Consider the following 21,321-nt stretch of genomic DNA (forward strand, 5'->3'; position numbering starts at 1 on the left):
CCCATTTTTCTTCCCTTCTCTTTAGGGTGATAAAGGTCCCCCAGGAGCAGCAGGAAGCCCCGTGAGTACTTCCAGCAAGCTCAACAGGAGCAACATTTTATTCATTCATTTATTTATTTTATTGCATTTGTACACCGCGACATAGCTGAAGCTCTCTGGGCGGTTCACATAAGATAAAAACACTTAAAAACAACATACAAAAATTAAAAACCACAAAAACATGCAAAATGCACATACATTTAAAACCACTATAACAACTTTACAAATGATGAGCCAAAAAACAGACCCAGGCTCATTACATACCTCTAAATGGTGGGGAGAACAGAAAAGTCTTGACCTGGCGCCGAAACATGACAATGTCGGCGGTAGGCGGGCCTCATCAGGGAGATCGTTCCACAGTTTCTTGGACCTGGTTGTCTTAGACAGAGGCCTAGTTCCCCGGGTGGAGCAGCGGCAGACATGTATGGGGGGCAGCGGGAAGGGATTTTTTGCTATTTTGGATGGGGGCTTTTGCCTGGCACCAAAAAGAAAGCAAACATTGAGGGTCTTGCTGGGGGGCAATCTGGAGGAGTTGGGGGGGGGTAAGTTTCTTTTGCATTCCGGGGGTGGGGGAACTTTGAAACTCAGGCTGCCACTATTAGGGTGGCCTCTTTCCAACAAGAAAGAGGAAAAAACCCAAAAGAGGGCGTAAGTGGTAAAATCCAATATAAGTCCTACTCAGAGTATACCAATTGAAATGCAGTCCCATTCATTTCAATGGGTTTACTCTAAATAGACTAAAGTTGGATTTTACGCAAGAAGACAGCAATTTGCATAACTTGTGCCTCTACTAATTTCTAGCTCTTGATGGAAATTTAGAAAGAATAACTCTAATTTAAACAGAAATACAGTCTATCTCACCACAGTGGGGAAGACTGGAACCACCTGGTGACCACCTGTAGTCCTGCTCAGCCCTGCCGTCCAGGTGCTAAGTGCTAGACCGGGATCTTCAAAATTCCTCCTCTCCCTTCATAGGATTCTTTATCTTTAACCCAGAACTGGACAGGGCATCCCTTTAAGCAGAGGATGGTCCTCTAATGGCCCTTCAGATGGAGGATTGCCCTCTGTAAAATAGGACACATGGCTACCATTCCCATGTGTTTTATTATTTTGTGTTTTATTCTTGGTTTTATTGTATTTGTTTTTATTATGAACGTTGCCTTGAAAGCTTTGGCTATGGGCCGACTCATAAAAGGAATAAATAATCAATAAATATAAATACGTAGGCAGCATCAGTGGCTGATTATACAAAGTGGAGTTATAATTTTATTTATTTCATTTCTGTTCCACCCAATACTCTCTGGGCACTTTACAGAAATCAAAATAAGGAAGCTAAAACCACAATATAAAAGTACAACCAGAATAAAACCTAGTAACAATGTAGAGATTTAAAATGCAGATTGAAAACAGCAGAGCTAAAAGACTGGATGCAAAAATACTGGGAAAATAAAAGGTCTTCATCTGGCACTGGAAGGAGTATAACATAGATGCCAGGTGAACCTCTCTAGGGAGCTCATTCCACAGCCGGGGTGCCACAGCAGAAAAGACCCTCTTCCTGGTAGCCAGCCACCTCACTTCCTTTGATAGGGGCTCACGGAAAGAGAGTTCTAACAAATCAGATCAGTATGGTCTTCGTTGACTGGTGTGCCCTTCTAGGGTCTTGGGTAAGAGAGAGGTCCTCTGTGGCCCTGCTACCTGGGAGATGATGGAGGATGAAGACTTGAGCCTGGGATCATCTCCAAATACAGGCAGGGGCCCGGCCATGGAAATATGGCCCGCCCTGAATGCCTTCCTTTCTGAATGCTTGACTTCTGGAAGGCAGTTTGGTCTCAGCAAGCTTCCAGCAGTCAGACACGAGGCAAGGACATCTCCCAGTCCCCCACTGTCCAACCGTGACTCTTTTGCTTCCTGCCTTTTTAAGAACACCATTAATTTTCCCCGTTATTCTTTTGTAACAGGGAACCAAGGGAGAACCAGGCCTTCCAGGTCCAGATGGCCCTGTGGGTAAACCAGGAATTGATGTGAGTATAAACCGGGGCCACATTTGTTCATTCCTGACTGCTGTGTAATTTGCAGGTATTGTTAGCGTCCATTTTCACCCTGTTCCTGGCTTCCTCTCTTTCTGCCAGCTCTGCTGCCTGGGTCTCACGATTGACCTGCCCACTGTGATTTCCACTTCATGCATCTGCCCTACATGGTCAGTATGCGTGTTCGCCCCAGGGTCCCCAACCTTTTTGGGTTGGTGAGCACATTTTGCAATTTTAAGAAAATGTCATGCGTGTTCTCCCAAAATGGATGACATGGGGGCACCATGCACATTCATAAAATGGCTATCATGATGGGGATGGCTGGTCATGGAACACTAATTTCCCAGAAGGCAAACTGGTGAGATTGAAAGAACAGTTATTTGCTCAGGAACCTAAGTACAAGACAGAGGTGGGGGATGAGCTCTAAAACACAAACCCGTTATTTTGGACACAAATAAAGATGGTGTTGGAGGGCACCCTTTCAGCTCCCTAGTTTTTTTGGGTTTTTTAAGTTACAAAATTGATAAGAAATAAAAATCAGGAGGAGCAGGGAGCCTGGCAGATGCCAAGAAAGGTGTCTGTGGGCACGCTGGCACCCATGGGCACCACTTGGAGACCCCACTGTTAGCCTTTAAGGTGCTACAAGACTCCTTGTTGTTTTTGCAGCAACACAACTGCCCATCTAAAATTGTTCACCTCTTGGTCCCTTTGTTATGTGATGGCATAATGTGAGATTTTGACACAGGTTTATAGCTTGTGTGTGCTCTGGGCATCAAAATCATGGCTTGATATCAGGGATAAGCAGCAGTAAATGTCAGGGTGGCCAGAATCTGGAGCTGTAAGAACTGAAATTGAACTCTTAAGATCTTCTCTACATGAGCAATTTATTGCATGTTCATAATTGTCCAATCACGGAAGTTTGTGGGTCCTTTACATGACACCATAAATCTCCAAAATGTCTCCCACACCTTCCCCCAGTAATCTCACTTTTTAAAAGATCAGAGATAATGCAGTATTAAGAAAATTGCGGGAATAATTCTGCCACTAGATGGCATCATTTCATTGAACTTTATGGAGCTTTGCCCAGAGGGGATGTTTCCAATTACAAATCACCTGGTCACCATTGGTTGCTGTCTAAAGGAACCCATAGTGAATGTGGAATGACCTGAGAAGAAGAAGAAAAAAGGCTAGTAAGGATGCGTTTCCCCCCCTCAATGTAGGGACGCTCTTAATTTTACTATGCCTGTATTTTCCCCTGCTTATTCCCATTCTCCATTTCCCCTCTGAGATGCTCCATTGCTGTGAGAATGATGTTTGGTTTGAACCCATAACCTCATCGGTGGCTTCCAGCATTCGATTCTTTCTGCAGGCTCCCCTTGATGTCTCTCCAGCTGATCCCACAGTTCTCTCTCTTTTCTTCTTTTACAGGGCCTAACGGGAGCGAAAGGAGAGCCAGGGCCCTTTGGGAGACCAGGTCCAAAAGTGAGCACTTCTTTCTCCCCCCAGCTTCTCTGCAGCATCAGGGAGACGGTTGGGGCCTGGGTTGTGACCGACATTGCAGGTTCTGCAGTGAGGGAACGGAAGTCCTCTCCATACGGAACAAGTTGGGAACCAAAATACCCAGAAATGTTTTTGTGCGCACGCACTGGGTACACATATAAAATCCATAAGGGGTTGGATAGGGTAGACACGGGACAACATTTGGGGGAATGCTAAGGGGAAATTTAGATGTGATGCTAAACCTGTCATGAGAAAGTCTCAGGGAGTGTGTGTGTTTTTTCCTGTGAAATTTTTACTTTATTTTGAAATAAAGCTTTTTTTAAAAAAAAAAAGTAAACGCAACAAAGGAAGAATGTACATAATGATATAACAAGATCACTAAAGAAGCAAAAAATGCCGCAAGGAGCCATGCTTGGTTCATGGCTGCGGTTCCTGAGCCCTCAAATTGGGTCGCCTGCCAATGAAGGAAAAGTGGAGGGAGGCTCTTGCTTAGGGTGACCCTATGGAAAAGGAATTTGTATGCATGCAGCACCTGCCCTCTTTTGACCAGGTGCAAAAGTGGGCAGGGCTCCTGCAGCTTTAACTGTTTAGTTGAAGATGGAATTCCACCAGGTGCTGCAGGCATACAAATGACACCTGCTGAAATTCCCTTTTCTATGCAACTGTTAAAGATACAGGAGCCCTGTCCTCCTTTCCACATGGTCACCCTGATAGACCCAGGGAGAGATTTCTTCTCTCTGATGAATGTAATGTGCCAAGGGTTAAAAGATGGTTTCTCTGCCAAAGGGTGGCTACATGCCAGATTTGCATTCCTTAATGGTGGACATCATGTCCTAGCAGACAAAGGGGAAAACTTTCAACCAATGGAGCATTGAATGTAACCTATGACTCATTGAGTTTGTGCACCTTAACTTGAAAATTGAATGTAACTTCACTTGCTAATCCAGAATTGACCAATAGAAAGGTTAGAAAGAGACTAACACCCTCTTGTAGTCAGGGCCTATATATACTGTGAGATTCCTTTGTTCTTGGTGCCTCCATTTTGTGGAACCGGAGAGCACCCCCATACTGCAGTATCGGAAGTAAATGGATTAAGTGTATTCTCCAGCCTTGTGTGTTTGATTGGCTATTAACGCGCTGGGGAAGCGGGCCTTTAAATGCCTGGTTGAAGGACAACAACCCTTTTCTTGTTTCTCATTGGCAGCTGGAAAGGTGGGTTGGGTTGCACGGCTGCAGCTATGCAGTGGTCTCCTCGCTGACTGGCACGGCCAGTTATGTCTTCCGTTTCTCCTTGCTTTGTTTGCAGGTGGCATTTGCAGGATTCTGATGACAAGACCACCCAGGCTGAGCATCTATGCACAAGAGGCAGTGGAGGCTGATGGCTCCGATGTCAGTGGGGCAGTGGATCCGCTCTGGGTTTCAGTCAGAACCCCAAAGGAGCTCTCCAAGGTGCTGACTGAAACCGAGAATGGATCCACCGCCCCACAGGCTACCAGCCTCCACTGACAAGAGATAGATTCTTAGCTTGGTGGCAGGTCAGGGGTAGGTCGTTGGAGAGGAAATCTGGATCTTCCCCACGAAATGGGTCTGCTGGGAATAGGTATGATTGGGGGAAAAGAGTTGAATCATAGTTCAGTTCTGTGTACCCTACTACTGTCTCTTTTCTCTTGCCTCGACACAGGGCCAGCCTGGACTTCTAGGACCTCCGGGGCTCCCAGTAAGTTTTTTTTTTAAAAAAATTATTTCTTATTGCATGTGCTTGTCAAGAAAGTGCAGCTCAGAGAATGCACTGAGTTGTACACAATGGCTTTTTCACACATAACCCTAAACCCAATGTAGTGCAGCGGGAGTGAGGGACACACACTCTCCGCTCCCCCAGTCTTCTTACCACAAGCAGGAGATAGGAAACTTTCATTTTTAAACTAGCCAGAGTTCCTCATTATGTCTGAACACAGAGGAACTGTGGTTTGTTCCAACAACAAGCCAGGATTGAAACTTGGCTTTTTCACAAACCAGAGTTGAAACTAACCAGCATTCCTTGAGTATGTTCGTGGGGGAATGTTAGTTAATTTAAAAGCTGATGCTTCTGGTCTGCTGTTTGCAGCCATGCTGGAAGAGGGGAAACATATCAGCTCAAGCCTCACCAAGGCTCAATCCTATAGTACTAAACTTTTTTGCATAAAATGAGAACAGACCATGGGTTCAAGACTGCTCTAGCACAGCAGTGCTACATTTTGGTCAGAAGAGCAGAATTCTTCCCTGGTCAGAGTTTGGGGGGATCCCATTCTTCCTGTTTGAAGCAAAAGCTGTTATATGCTGCCCTTTGGATGGGAACCAGTGAAGTCACAAATGAGGAGGAGGAGTAGCAACTGCAATGGCAAAAGCAGCATCAGCAAGTGGTGGTGGTGGTTGATTCTCCATTAAAGAAGAAAAATAAAAGTGTGATCCATTGTACCTGTCTTCTTTTCTTCCAGGGGCCCAGTTTGGCAGGATCTCCTGTAAGTGCCGTTCGTATGAGGTCAGCTCATGCTGATGGGAGGGCAGCGTGCCGGGTTTGTGATGGGTGTGTTTTCCTCATGGCTCTGTCGTACAGCTTGCTGTTCAAGGCAGCAAGGAGCCAAGGATTTAGTGCAGGGGCCCTTGCACCACCAGCGCATTGCAAACCGTGGTGTTTCACTGGTTGGGCAACAGCACGCTAGGAGGTCGCACCATCAGTGCAACTACTCGAATGAGGGATCTTAGGCAAAGCCTTACACAGAAGTGGGGTGGCTACACAGCGCTGGATTTAGGAACAAGCCATGGTTTATGGCCTTATATTACGAGGGCCCTCTGAATAGGTTGGAATTAACTAAGATGTAAGATTACTAAGATGAAATCACTTTGGGGTAAATATGTTGGAAAGTCTGGTGTGGCTTACAGCAGAGTTGCTTTATGTAGAGAAAGTGTGGCAATGCAGCATTTAGTATTAGAGGCAAGAAGTGCAAATTAGACCAAGTTTAGAAGTTCAAATCAACTTCCTGTGCGCTTTATACCCACCTTCAGAGAAGGCTATCTAACACTGTTTAACTACAAGCACCCCCTAATGTTGGGTGATACCCTTTCATTACCCTTCTTATTATAATGTAATACACTTTTTTCTCTTTATTTTTATGGCATGGGACCTCAGCATGTCTTAATCAGCCACTGAACCTATGGCTTAATTTAATGTAGATGTATGCATGTGTGTCTGGGGGGTAGCCCAGAGAGAGAGAAGGGGGCAGGGTGGGACGGGGTGGAAGCCCCCTGCAACTGCTTAGTTTAGATCTCTGGCGAGAGGGATCAGTCGCTCGCTTGGCAGTTTGCTGGGCAAAGAAGATGTGGGGTGGGGTGGGGGTGAGAAAGCAAAAGAGGGCCCACTTTTGGCTCTGGTCTCATCTACTGTTGGAATGGGCCCCACAAGAGATTATCCCCAGGGGAACGTATCCCTCGATAGAAAAAAGGTCCCCCTTCTCTTGCTTTACATACAATGCTCGTGATAAAACCCGTGGTTTCCCAGTTGATCAGGCTGTAAAAGCGCGGGGCCTTAGAGGTGGAGGTGAGGGACACTCACAAGGCTTAGAAGGAAAGTTAAGGATTTATTGAAAGACCCATATTTGAACTTCCGTTCCCAAGTTAACAGTGGACCCCGGTTTGGCTATGCAGGCCCAGAGATTTGACTAGACAGTCCCAGTTGGCTATGCAGCCCCCAAATAAGAGGGTGACAGTACCGGGGCAGGAGCCAGGGGGTCTAGGAGAGGCTGTGTCTCCATGCCGGAGCCCCTGCTTTGCATGCAGGAGGTTTCAGGTTCCACCCTGCTGCCTCCATCAGGTGATGGGGAAATGATCTCTCTCTCTCTCTCTCTCTCTCTCTCTCTCTCTCTCTCTCTCTGGCTGCTGGAGTGTTAGATTGGCCGCTGATTTGACTCAGCAAAAAAGGCAGCGCCATATGTTGATCTGCCCAGAATTTTGCAAGCGCCAGCAGAATTTTACTCTCTTGGCCGGTGGCCAGACTGGAAAATGCAAAGCCAGGGATATTTTCAGATGAGATTCCTCTCCCCACCCCACTGACTCTCTCCTTCTCTCTCTCTCTGCTGTTCAGTGCCTACACTGGTGCTGCTGTCCTAATGCAAGTGTGTTCACATGCATACGTATTGCATAGGTGGGAAAGATGGGGGCTGCATTTTTGCAGAAGTAGATGGACCAGTTCATCGTTAGCTGGAGAGCGGCTGTGACGTCTCCTTCTTCCTTATCAGCCAGGCAAATACTTTGCCAGGAGGAAGGTCCAGTGGATAGCGGGGGCTGGAGGCTCCAATGTCAGTGGGGCAGTGCATCTGCTCCTCGTTTCAGTCAGAACCAGTCAGAACTCTAAAGGAGCTATCCAAGGTGCCAAACACTATCCCCAAAATGGGTTCATCACTTTGGATAACTCCATTAGAGTTCTAACTGGCTCAGACTAAAACCTGGAGCGGATTCGGTACGCCCTTGATGTTGGAGCCACCAGCTTCCACTGCCAGCAGAGCTTGTATGAGTGAAATAAAAGCTGTTCTTTGCATACTTCTGTGTGTGTCCCTTTCGTGTAAACTCTATATGATTAAAAAAAAGTCCATCGTCTATCTCTGTTTCCTTCTGAAAGGGCCCACCAGGTCAGGTTGGACTCCCTGGAGAAATCGGCGCTCTGGGACCCAAGGTAAAGGATCCAGCTGAGATGCGTGAATATTCTTTGGGGCTTGTTGACATATTGAGGCCTGTTCTGGAAGCAGAGCCTGGTTACATGTTATCATGACAGCCGTCCAGGGCCATTTCTTTGGGGGGTGAATAGGCAGTCACCTTGAGCTCCAAATTCTGGGGCTGCCAAAACAAGCCATCCCAAAGATGGTGACGGTGGTCCAGTTTATGCCAACTAACCATACATTCCAGTCTCCGAGAGAGTCTCCATGCCTGCCCAGTCTCTCCCTCTGAGGACTTCCCAACAGCAAGAGATGGATCGGGTGGGTGGGCTCCCTGGAGGGCCAGCCAATCTCAAATGCTGCACTTTAAGGGGCCCTTCCTTAAAGTGAGGAATTCTGGTTGAGGTGTCTATGAAAATCGCCTGTGCTGCTATGGCACTGGTGATCTCCAGGGCCACCTTACCCTGAATGCCTCACTTTAAGGAAGGGCCCCTTGAAACACGGACTAGAGGGGGAGACAAGGCAGCAGGGAGAGTGCAGAAGAAGAGGAGGAGGAGGCTGGAGAAGAGGAGGGAGTCCACGCAGACGTGGCTGGTGGAGATGTGGCTAGGGAAAAGAGGGGCATGGCTGGGCGATAAGATTGGGGAGAAGAGAGAGGGGTGGTGGTGGTGGCAGCATGTCCACCGGGGCGCCAAGATACTACCTTGCCTAGGGTGCCAACATACCTAGAGTTAGGCCTGCTGTCATCATGTTGGTAGTAGCCACGTAGAAACCAGTCTCTGCCTGTTGAGGATTCTGACGCCGACTCGGAGACGGGCAGAGAAAGCTGGAAGGGATCAAAAGCAAATACACATAGCAGTCAGAGTTGCTATTCACCTTTCTCCAACCCTGTTATTTCTAAATGCTTCTCCATCTCCTTTAGTGGCTAATTGTTGCCCACTCTTCCCCTTCCAACTCCTAATGACCATTAGCCACTAAACAAAGGAGAGGCTGCAGTTGCCTGCGACGACACCCTAGAATTCTGGAGAATCCTGGCTTATTGTGAGCGAGCTGCATGCTGGTTTGCTTCTCTTTCCTAGTGTGACTGTTAAACAAATCAGGAGGGGTTGTTTTGTGTGTTGTTCCAAAGCAGGGACGCTGTCTTGTTGCTCCCTTGACAAGCCAGAACTGCAAGCCAGAGTTTGTTCTTGGTTTATGACTCCTGGATTGTTTAGGAGCAACAAGCCAGGATCCCCAGTTTGGATGATGCACTAAACAAGCCCTTCCTGGAATGTGGCCATACATTACGCAGAGATAAATAAAGAAGAGAGAGAGAGAGAGGTGACCAGGAGCTTCATGACCGCCTTCAACTTTCTCTGCCTGTCTCCAGAGGAACTTGCAGAATTCTTAGCTGGTCAGAGCCTCGCTATTTTACATGCAATGACCGTAACATGTAGCCAGGTCTAAGGTACAATGTCCAGTGAATCCAGAGCTACTGTGGTTCATGCTTTCATATTTATATGCATCCTGAACAATTAGGACAAGAGGCAGCAGGGATATGTAACTTTTGACATGAATAGATGGTTGGAGCTCGTCCTGTATCTGAAGGGCTCATGTGCTGAGACAAATAAGGGACCCAAGAAAAGGCAAGAAGATGTCATTATAGAATGAAACCAGCCAAATCCCTCCCCATTTATTTCCACTCCCACCTCCTGGTCCTGATCACCAGGGCTGCGTATGCTAAAATAATTACATTTCCATGCCAAATTGTGAGTCAAGAAGAGCTGGGATTTTGCAACCTGTACAAAGCTTGCAAATTTAGGTTTGCATGATTTATTTTAATTAGATCAGCCTTCCTCAACCTGGGGCGCTCCAGATGTGTTGGACTGCATCTCCCAGAATGCCCCAGCCAGCTGGCTGGGGCATTCTGGGAGTTGTAGTCCAACACATCTGGAGCGCCCCAGGTTGAGGAAGGCTGAATTAGATGTTTGCACAATGTATCCTGCTATTTCTTTATTTTCACTCTTCTTAAAACGTATGCTTTTTCTGTTGCTAGCCATGAAGGGAGTAGGGTGGAGGAGTTGTGCGTCACACCAAAATGTGCCCTGCACCCCCCCTTCACTTCATTCAGTAATCCCTTTAGCTTCATCACACACACGCTAAGATAGATTTCCCTCTACATGTTTTCAGACATGTTTTGGAAACGTAAGGACTAGGAACTTTTTTTTCCTTTTGTTGGTAAAGTATAAGCTGTGCTTGAGAAGTGCTACATCCTGAGCTTTCCCCCATGTTTATTCAGAATTGTGGCCTAGAGACAAGGGCCTCATCTACACCAAGCAGGATACTGCACTATGAAAGCGGTATGAAGGAGGTATACGGTATGTGTCAATGGGCTCCAGCAGTGGTCAGTGCATTTCGATAGCGCTATAAAGCAGCCGTGTGGCTTCTGCCTTTTATATACCGCTTCCATAGTGCAATATCCTGCTCGGTGTAGATGAGGCCATGGGCTGCCTCTCCGCCCTAGTCTCCTTTATGTCCCTCTTTCATCAGACGGCTAAGCTGTCTCTGTTCTATCCTGTGCCAAGGCACGTCTTATCCAAGGGAGATCCTCTATACTCTCCTTTACCCTTCCCCTCCCAAACCCCATCATAGCCACTACCTTTCATTCTTTACTACACCCGGATGTTCATGTTACCTTACCACCAGCCATTGCATTCTGGCGAGCTCATTAGGACCTTTGGGTATTTGGATCTTCATGTCTCCTGCTGGTGGCTGTCAGTGGCTCATGCTAAAACACTTTTTTTTAAAAAAAAAAAAAAGAAAAAAGAAAAAAGAGAGATGACCTCCATTTACTGCCTTCTCCATGCCTAGGGTCTGTGGACGTTGGCCCTGGCAGCATTAATGGGGGAACAATGCCTTCTGGATTGACTTTTGACATTTTGCTGCCAGCCGTAAAAATATTTCTGTGAGTGGAATGCATTTGTGGCTTCTCTTTTTCAGGGGGAACGTGGACCGGACGGACCTCAAGGGCCTCCAGGACCTCCCGGGAAGCCTGTACGTTTAATCGCTACGATTTCTGTTAGTTTACACCTAGGGGGACCCGCTTACAGAGTTGGGAGTATCACCTGGCTAATAACGACCAAGCACAATGCCCATGATGCAGTGTGACTGTGATAATTCCTAAGAACGAATAACTGTGGAAGAACTATTCTCCTCCTAGTGGCCTTTCTCTCTGACCATCCACCCTCATTCTTGGCTTCTGTTCCAGGCTGAAAAACCTGTTTGTAACAAAACCGTGGGCCTTGGCTGAGCCCCAGCTCTTTTCCTGAACTTAAACATGAGAGCTGATGCTCCTCTCTGAAGCGGCAGAACGTACTTCATTCGGAGAGAACTGATTGTTTCTTATTCCTTCTCAAGGGTCCTGTTGGTCGCATCCATGGAGTCGAAGGCAGTGCAGATTTTTTGGTAAGGAAGACTGCATTCCAAGACTGCTTTGTATTTTTTTTAAAAAAACAGGGCCTGCCTTGTGTCCGTTGCTGGAGACCTGCAGAATGCAAAAAGTCATTTGCAATTTTGACACGGATTTCTTTGTTAGCGTAAATCTACCAGGTGCTTGAGGAGCCTGGAGTTTTCTGCTCTGAATTTCATGTACTGAGAGTAGAGCACATGCCTTTCACCAGTCAGAATCCAGCTGTTTGTTATGCAGCACGGCACATGACGTGCTGCATGCAGGTGCATGTTAAGGACATAAGGATTGCTCTGCTGAATCAGTCTAAAGCAAAGGCGGGGACCCTCCAGACTGTGAGCCAAATTTGAACGTTCAAAAGCCTCTCAATCTGGACTTCCGATCTCTTCCCAGGACAGGGCCCTCGCTGGCCCTGCCCCAGCTTATTGCTATTATTTTAGGGTGACCATATGGAAAGGAGGTCAGGGCTCCTGCTTCTTTAAAAGTTGTACAGAACAGGGAATTTCAGCAGGTGTCATTTGTATGCATGCAGCACCTGTTGAAATTCCCTCCTCATGACAAGAGTTAAAGCTGCAAGAGCCCTGCCCTCTTTTGTATCAGGTGGCAGGGGACTTGGCTGGTTCCTGGAGCATCAGCTGCTTTTCCCAGTGCCGGCCAGGTCGCTTCGTGCAGCGCCTGGCCTGTCGCCAAGTCAGGTAGGGAATGCTCATCCTGGTGCCAGCCAAGTCCCTTTTCCTGTGCTGGCCATGGTTCTGCATCCTGATATAGGGTGGCAGGGAATACTATCCGTTAATTATGCATTGTGTGTTTTGGTCCATCGTAAAACTCCTGCTCATCCATTTCATTGGGTGATCTTAGGAACATAAGAGGCTGCCTTATCCTGAATCTAGTCCAGTACTGTCGACACTGGTCGGCAGCAGCTCTCCAGGGTTTCAGGCAGGATTCTTCTTAGCCCTACCTGGAGATGCCGTGGATTGAACCTGGAACCTTCAGCATGCAAAGCAGGTTCTCTTCTGCTGAGCCACAGCCCCTCCCCATTAAATTCCAGTGTGATGAGGAAGACAAACTGTTTCTATTTTCAAAAGGGGAAGGTATATGGCTGGAAGTACCTGGAAGCCTGCAGTTCCAGCATGGATGGATGTGTTCTATTTACGAATCACTTCTCTGCCTATAGGCCCAGGAGGCAGCATCCAAGAAGTGTGAAACAAATTGAAGCTCTGTATTAAATGAAAACCCGTATAAAACTCCTAACGAGATATCCAGTAAAAAGCAATGGCACAAATATGCCATAAAATAGCTCAAAGCCCCTCTTTTACTAAAAGGACAGGTGAGACCAGCTTCCTGAGGTATGGTATGAAAACAGACAACAGCCCGACTCAATAAAACCAGCTGTAAGAGAAGAACAATAAAACCGCAGCAATAAAAATCGAACAATATTATGAGCAAACAAAGGGTCCGAAGCTCGGAGGCTCTGCAGCATGTGTGCTGCATGCATAAGGCAACAGTTCATTCCGCAGCACCGCCAGATAAAAAGGACTTCAGCTAGCCAGTGCTGGGGAAAACCTCTGTCTGATTGAGGCCTGGTGCCAACCAGCAGCCTATTGAAAGACATTTATGTTAAAAGCCTAAAAAGCCTATTGAAAGACATTTATATTAATTCAAAAAATATTGTGAGATTTTGTTATTGAAAGAAGTCTATGTCAAATTAAAAACGACAAAACAAAAAAAAGTATTGAGATTTTCTATCACCCCGTTTGTTAATATGTTTAGTATTTAGAATATTGTATATTATAGTAGTTGTGTGCCTTTGGCACTCGTTGGTTGCCAACCAGTAGAAGCCAGGGCAGAGAGCTGAGAACAGTGGTTTGACTCCGTGTAAGACAGTTCTGCATGTCGAAAAGGTCAAATGCTAACACACTCTCCAAGAGTAGGTGTCATGGACCCATCTGGCAATTGGAGAAACTGTTGTGGGCACCACCACAAAATGGTGCCATGGGAGGCGTGGCTAAGAATAAAAGACACTTCAACCTGCCCAAATGACTGAGTACCAGAGCCCCCAACACTCCTTGCCCCCACTGCTCTCTTTAGCCCCCCCTTCCAGCAGACCAACCACCACTGAGTGAGCCACTATCTTCATGTCTTAAGAATGTCTCTGCCTTCATGTGTGGTCTGGAAGCATTTATGGGAAATTAATATGGCTGCTGCTGTTGCAGGTCCTTGCTTTGCGTGGTAGCAATCCTAGCTGCTGATAAGAAAAGTTGTTAATTTTAAAAATGTGGGATAGGTAGGGGGAATAATATTGTTGAGTTTTTAATGATTTTAATTGTGCTTTAATGTATTTGCTTACCCGTGACTTACACTATGCGTTGAACTGGTGTGCATGGTGATGTCCATGTACGGACAGGTTGGTACGTAGCAGGCAGGGCTTTCATAGACCCCGTAAGATCTTTGTGGCAGCGCTCTTCGGATTCCCAAGACAGAGGGAAGGGAATTTCCCTCACACCCTCCTCTTCCTCCTGCAGATCTCTCACTTCTTAGGCACCCATGGATTCGTAGGGCTTCTTACATTTGGAGGATAAGGGCCATCCGTGGCTCTAGTCGTGTTGGCTATAGACTGTGGAGGCTGGTGGCTCCGATGTCAGTGGGGTGGTGAATCCAATCCAGGTTTCAGTCAGAACCAGTCAGAACTCTAAAGGAGTGAACCAAGGTGCTTTCAATAGCTCCTTTAGAGTTCTGATTGAAACCCAGAGCGGATCCACTGCTCCACTGACATCAGAGCCACCAGCCTCCACTGTATATTGTATGACTTCCAGTATCAGAGGCAGGAGGCTCCTCAATACTCGCTGCTGGGATGCGAGAGCAGGAGGATGCTTTTGCAACCACATCCTACTTTTCACCTTTCTAGAGGCATCAGCCTGGCCACGGCGGGGACTTGGGCCTGATCCGTCCAGGCTCTTCTTTTGTTCTCCTGATGCTCTCCTCTCCTCCTTCCCCTCCCCAATAAGCAAGGCCAGCCACGCCCCCATTATCCTGCCCAGTGTAAGGTTCCTGGAGCAGCATCTCACCTGGAAATCTTGTGAAACCAGGTCGTCTGGGCTTCAGGGAGATTGCCCCCCGCTTTTTTATCCACAGATATTAAATTTCTTCTTTGTTGAAAAAGATGTGTAATTTCTATTCTCTCTCTCTCCCCACTCCCTGGTTTCCTCATAAAGTGTCCATCAAACTGCCCACCAGGACCCAAAGGACCTCAGGGATTAACCGGCTTGAAGGTAAGGCTTAACCTCTTTACATTTTGTTGTGCTGTTTGGATCCTGCTAATGGTGACTTCAATCAGTTTAAAATCATGGGAAGCTTTTCTAGGATAAGCTGGTGGCTCTGATGTTGGTAGGGCAATGAATCTGCTCTGGGTCAGACCTTGCACGGCAGCTTGGAGAGCTCTTTTAGAGTTCTGACTGAAGTCTGGAGGAGATTCACTGCCCAACTGACATTGGAGCTACCGGCCTCCACTGCCTCTGCAAATGGAAATCACGCTGATTACCCAGAGCATTTGTGCTTCCTGCTTTTTGGCACAGTTGTTATGGGCTGCATTACATGGGCGGAGAGGGGCAACCGCCTGGTTTGAATTGAATTGAATACTTCCTCTCTGTTCAGTTCCATTGAGACAGTGCCATCTAGTGGCAGAAGATTCTGCTTTTTTCAGGATGTTACACTTTTTATGGCGGAATTTCCAATGGATACCACGGGAGATGGTAATTGACGTCGCTGTGTAAAAGACCCCCAAACTTTCATGAGTGGCCAATCCCATGAGCATGCAATAAATCACTTGTTGTGAGGAACCCTTTGTTTCAACCTCCTTAGCACAATTCCTGACTCTCAGTTCCCAGCTTCTCCCTGACAGCTATCTACATGCTAGCTTTGTCAAGGGCTCTCTATAATTTGTGAGTGGCACAGTGGGCAGAGCGTTTAGTGTGGAAGCAGGATAACCAAGCTCAAATGTCTGCTCAGGCACTAAGCTCACTGAGGCGGCAAACAGCTATAGCTCTTTTAGAGTTCTGACTGAAGTCTGGAGCAGATTCACCGCCCAACTGACATTGGAGCTACCGGCCTCCACTGTCCAATCTATCGCCTGAGGTTGTTAATTATGGAATCATAGAATAGCAGAATTGGAAGGGGCCTATAAGGCCATCGAGTCCAACCCCCTGCCCAATGCAGGAATCCACCCTAAAGCATCCCTGACAGGTGGTTGTCCAGCTGCCTCTTGAAGGCCTCTAGTGTGGGAGAGCCCACAACCTCCCTAGGTAACTGGTTCCATTGTCGTACAGTTCTAACAGTCAGGAAGCTTTTCCTGATGTCCAGCCGGAATCTGACTTCGTGTAACTTGAGCCCGTTATTCCATGTCCTGCACTCTGGGAGGATGGAGAAGAGATCCTGGCCCTCCTCTGTGTGACAACCTTTTAAGTATTTGAAGAGTGCTATCATGTCTCCCCTCAATCTTCTCTTCTCCAGGCTAAACAGGCCCAGTTCTTTCAGTCTCTCTTCATAGGGCTTTGTTAAGGGGCAATATCCAACGCTTTGTTAAGGGGCTATATCCACGGCAATATCCAACTTAAGGGGCAATATCCAACGCTGGCCATGTGCCAGTGGGACCCACCGCCCATACAACAGGAAGCAAGTGCTTCCTAACGCAAGTGGAAGTGCACTGAAACACTTTCTCTGAAAGGCAATAGGTCTGCAGACCTCACAGAAGGTGGCTGCTCTAACCTATCCTGTTCCAGAAATGAGTGTTTGGACTCATTTCTGGAGTTGCGTTAGGGTGCACCAATCCACGGAAGCGCATGGGCAGCATTGGATACTGTGCGTGGAAAGATGTTGAAGCACATTAGAGGCTGTAACACCTTTGTTATGTGATAAGCTTTTGTGGTCTGGGGCAGGAGTGGGCAGGAAGTACATCTCCAGATGTTTTGGATGTTAACACCCAGAAGCCCCTGCCAGCAAAACTTCTGGAGATCTCTTTCTGGTGAGTGGACTCTGGAGTGGGTCTAGAGTCCACTCATCAGATGCAACAGCTGATGGGTACTTGAGTAATAAATACGCCGTAATAAAAGTGTCAGACTTTAAGGTGTGGTGAGGTTTTTGTTTCAACAGACTAACATGGTTCTCCCCTCACCCCTCGAAAAAAGTATTGCTAATAATAAATAGGGCCGGCAGTAGTTGGTTGTTGTCTTTCTCTCTCCAGTGGTGACTTCGGCCTACATAGAAATTGTGTCACTTCCATCCTTCCTCGGTTGTGGTTGCTAGGCCACAAAGTAATGGGCACTTTCTCTGACGGCCTGTAATGGTGGTTGCTAGGGAGCAACCCTTGCACAGCGGGGCTCCCTCGCAATGCGGCAGGGCTCGCCCCAGACATTTTGCAGCCCGAAGGAAAGCAGCACATGCTGCCACCCCACAAGCGAGGGGGGAAATTACCTACGGTGCAGAAGCCCCTGAGGCAGAAAATCTCACAAACACCTCTCCTCCTCTTTGACAGTAAATAACAACAACAACAACGCATTAATAAATAACAATTGTCTGCCTTTCATGAAACCAAGAATCTGTTGCCTGAGGCATCTACTTCACCCTGCCTCTCAGTAGCTCTGCTAAGCAACTCAGAAGATGTGCTCTCTATTCTACCAGGTTGTGTTTGCTAGGCAACACAGAAAGTGTGATGTTTTCCCACTTCTAGAAGAGGTTAGGCACTGTGGAGGCCGTGGGGCCGCATTTCTCCCTTCAGTGGTACTAGCTAACCACATCCCTCCTTGTAGGGTGGCCACTTACATAGAAGGGAGTCCAGGGCTCCTGTATCTTTAACAATTGCAAAGAAAAGGGAATTTCTGTGGGTGTCATTTGTATGCATGCAGCACCTGGTGGAATTCCCTCTTCATCACAACAGTTAAAGCTGCAGGAGCCCTGCCCTCTTTTGTATCTGGTCACTCTAGTATGGCTAGAATGACAAGATACAAAAGAGGGCAGGGCTCCTGCAGCTTTAACTGTTGTGATGAAGAGGGAATTCCACCTGGTGCTGCATGCATACAAATAACACCTGCTGAAATTCCCTTTTCTATACAGCTGTTAAAGATACAGGAGCCCGGTCCTCCTTTTCACATGGTTACTCTTAACATTGTGGAACCAGGTGTCCTTACCCAGCCTGCCTATTCAGGTACTTAGAGTTGATGGATAACAGGTCTTTTGGTCAGAACCGACCCAAGACATTTTGCTGCCTGAGGCAAAGGCAAGATGGTGCTGCCTCCCATTCCATGTACAAAGACTGACTGGACCAGCAGACGAATCTTTCTTCCACGTTGGCAATGGGATAGCATGCTAGTTTAGGGAACTTACTGCCAGACATTTGATCTACAGCAATCTCTTCTAATACTTTACTGCCACCTCCTAGCATCTTCTGCCTGAGGCAGCTGTCTCATCTGCCCTGCTTAGGGTTCTCTCTCTTTAAGCCAGAACAGGAGAAACCCTCAAATAGAGGATGCCTTCAAATAAAGGGCAGTCCTCTGGCAGCCCTTCAAACAGAGGACTCTCCTCTGTAAAAGAAGAGACCTGGCCACCCCCATCCCCATCTCCATGAGTCTGACATTGGCACTTTTTATGTTTCAAGAACATTCTGGCTTCCATTCTTCTAGTTGTGTCCTCAGGTCCATGACTGGCAAACATCTGTACAAAGAGCTGTGAAGATACATCCGTGCTTTGGGATGTGCTTTGATTTTTGCATTAGTGCAAGTCTGTGAAGTGTTCAAACCCCACATAACCAGTGACAAATCCCATCTCAAGTTGGTTGGAGAGGTGGCATCCTTTCTGAGTCTGTGTGAGACTCAGGCAAGTTGTGCAATGTTGTCTCTCTTCCCCTTTAGGGACACAAAGGCCGCCCAGGAGCCCTGGGGGAACCTGGCCGACAAGGCAAGCTGGTGAGTATATGTACATGTTTTATTTCCCACTTTACTTCACTCCTCTCTTATAACTATAAAGCCTTACATGGCTTGGGACCACAATACCTGACGGAACGCCTCTCCCGTGAACTTACCCACTCACTGCGCTCAACATCCAAGGTCCTTCTCCAGGTGCCTGCTCTGAGGGAAGCCGGAGGACGGTGACAAGAGAGAGGGCCTTTTCTGTGGTGGCCCCCAATTGTGGATCAATCTCCCTGACGAGGTCTGCCTGGTGCTGACATTGTTATCTTTTCGGCACCAGGTCAAGACTTTTCTCTTCTCCCAGGCATTTAGCAATATGTAATTAGTCTGGGTTTGTTTTTGTTTGTTTTTGTGGTTTTAAATTGTATGTTTTTGTGATTTTAAATTTTGGTATATTGTTTTTAAGTGTTTTTATCCTTTGTAAATAATAATAATAATAATGATGATGATCATGATGACGACGACTGGTTTCTAGGAGAAAGATGAGCCTCGTGTGGCGCAGAGTGGCAAGCGGCAGTTTCTGCAGCCGAAACTCTCCCCATGGCCTGAGTTCGATCCCAGCGGAAGCTGGTTCTCAGGCAGCCGGCTCAGGTCGACTCAGCCTTCCATCCTTCCGAGGTCGGTAAAACGAGTACCCAGCTAGCTGGGGGAAGGGTAACCGTGACTGGGGAAGGCAATGGCAAACCACCCCGCTACAAAGTCTGCCAAGAAAACGTCAGCGAAAGCAGGCGTCCCTCGAGGAGTCAGCAATGACTCAAGTGCTTGCACGAGAGGGTCCTTCCCTTTCCTTTCCTTCTAGGAGAAAGGTGTAGCCCAGGAGGCTGTGGTGCTTTCCACACATTATGAAATAGCAAACCCAGGTTGGTCACTGGAGATTCACTCAAGAAGGATTTGCACCCAGTCCTGGGTGTCTAATGAGTTGACTTATGTGGTTTATACACATTGGCAAATGTAAATCTGTTCCCACTTGCTTGCACTTTATAGTTTTCACAAGTGTAAGCTTCTAGAATATCGTAATGTGTGAACCAGCCCTGAGTTCTGTGGACTTGGCGATCTTAATTTTGCATGGTCTCCGGGATAGGTGTTAATAAAAGGAGAAGCAGAGGAAGAAAAGATGTGGGGTGGAGAAGGAGAAAGGGGGCAGAATTTAGGAAGAGAAGACTGTGGAAAATAGTATAGCAACACTGAGGATGAGGAGAAAACCAATCCTGTGCAATGGAGAGATAGAGGGGAAAGACCTAGGAACTGATGCTGTTTGAATAGACAGGTAGAACGTAGATTTTTCTCGATTCCATTCCATTCCCTTGCGGAATTAAATTTCTAATTCAAAGACCGTCTTTCAAAACTGGTTTGTGAATTTTTTTTTCATCTTTAACTCTGACATCTTCCCTTTCTTTTGTTTTTCAAATTTCCCCAGGGCCCAAAGGGTGAAGTAGGCCTATCCGGAGAGCAAGGCATTCCCGGCCCTCCCGTAACGTATTTATTTATTTATTTATTTATTCCTGTTTCTTAACCTTACTGCTTTTGTTCTAGGGATTCTGTCAGTTACGTGATTAGGGGGTGCAACGTGGAATCCTTTCAATAGCCTCAGGTTAAACTCCCTTTTACCCTATTTCCTCTTCAAGCAAGGTCAGTGAAATTACATAAAATGCATCATAGATAAGTTCTTTTTGGCCTCCAGCCCCCTAGAAATCATAATTTCTTCTTTTGCTGCATATTGAGTCTTGCAGATAATTCCACCAAAGTTACTAGCCCACAAAAAGATCTACTAGCGCATCTGCCTACATGTGACTCACATGTGGCACACCTGAAAGGCAAACAAAGCCACCATACTCTCTGCCAGCTTACAAACATTTCCTTACCTGATCACCTAGAGGTGATCAGTACTCACCACAGGAGACCACACAAGCGACTGTTTACATCTCTTGGCCAGAAATGTTGGGACCTTCGTAAATTTCTAAACTCAAATAATACCACCTTTCTTCTTGCTTGTTATCATGTTGATAGTTTCTATGTTTAGCTTTATTTGCTAACAGGCAAAAAAAAAAAAAGAAAGAGGGAAAGATAAAGATAAACTTAGGCCGTAGCTAGGCCTAAGGTTTATCCCAGGATCATCCCGGGTTCGCCCCTGCCTGAGCACTGGATGCCCAGTGTGGCACTTAGATGAACAGGTTTGACCCCAGGACAATCCTGGGATAAACCTTAGGTCTAGCTACGGCCTTCATGTCTTTAGGACACAGCAGCTTCATTCTGGGTATATTTGCAATTATTGTTAGAAGGAAAGCTAAAGAAAGTATGGCGTGTGTGTTTTTTTACTTCATAAATATACTACCAGTATATAGTACTCTGAATGAACAAATTGCTAAGTTATATGTAATGCATTTCATATGCCTAATGTGGGCAATTTCAGATTTGAAAAGTTATAATTGAATATATTTCAGTTTCTTCCCAAATTTTCAGCCCATGTGACTCCCCCCCCCCAAATCACCTTTGAAAATGTTCCCCTCCTTTGGCTTGTATCCCCTACCCCATGGGTACCAGATTCTTTCAGATGCCTTAGATCAGTGGTTCCCAAACTTTTTCAGGTAACCGCCCCCTACACTACAAAAATCATTATTCAGAATAGCGGTTTCCAGCAACCCACTAAGGAAGATAATAACAATAAAATT

At 46.7% G+C, this 21,321-nt stretch overlaps 1 protein-coding gene across 3 annotated transcripts in view; it reads left to right on the plus strand.

The window, feature by feature from the left end:
• Nucleotides 1-21,321, plus strand: part of COL9A2 (collagen type IX alpha 2 chain) — a 69,229-nt gene that overhangs the window by 14,081 nt on the left and 33,827 nt on the right. For all 3 annotated transcript variants that reach the window (XM_063140218.1, XM_063140216.1, XM_063140217.1), the window contains 11 exons: nt 26-61; nt 1,998-2,060; nt 3,495-3,548; nt 5,248-5,283; nt 6,041-6,064; nt 8,218-8,271; nt 11,231-11,284; nt 11,648-11,695; nt 14,909-14,965; nt 18,596-18,649; nt 20,070-20,123. In XM_063140218.1, the coding sequence (XP_062996288.1) occupies nt 26-61; nt 1,998-2,060; nt 3,495-3,548; nt 5,248-5,283; nt 6,041-6,064; nt 8,218-8,271; nt 11,231-11,284; nt 11,648-11,695; nt 14,909-14,965; nt 18,596-18,649; nt 20,070-20,123 (534 nt within the window). The remainder of the gene's footprint in view (nt 1-25; nt 62-1,997; nt 2,061-3,494; nt 3,549-5,247; nt 5,284-6,040; nt 6,065-8,217; nt 8,272-11,230; nt 11,285-11,647; nt 11,696-14,908; nt 14,966-18,595; nt 18,650-20,069; nt 20,124-21,321) is intronic.

Source organism: Elgaria multicarinata, chromosome 13, assembly GCF_023053635.1.
Source record: "Elgaria multicarinata webbii isolate HBS135686 ecotype San Diego chromosome 13, rElgMul1.1.pri, whole genome shotgun sequence".
Taxonomy (NCBI): Eukaryota; Metazoa; Chordata; class Lepidosauria; order Squamata; family Anguidae; genus Elgaria; species Elgaria multicarinata.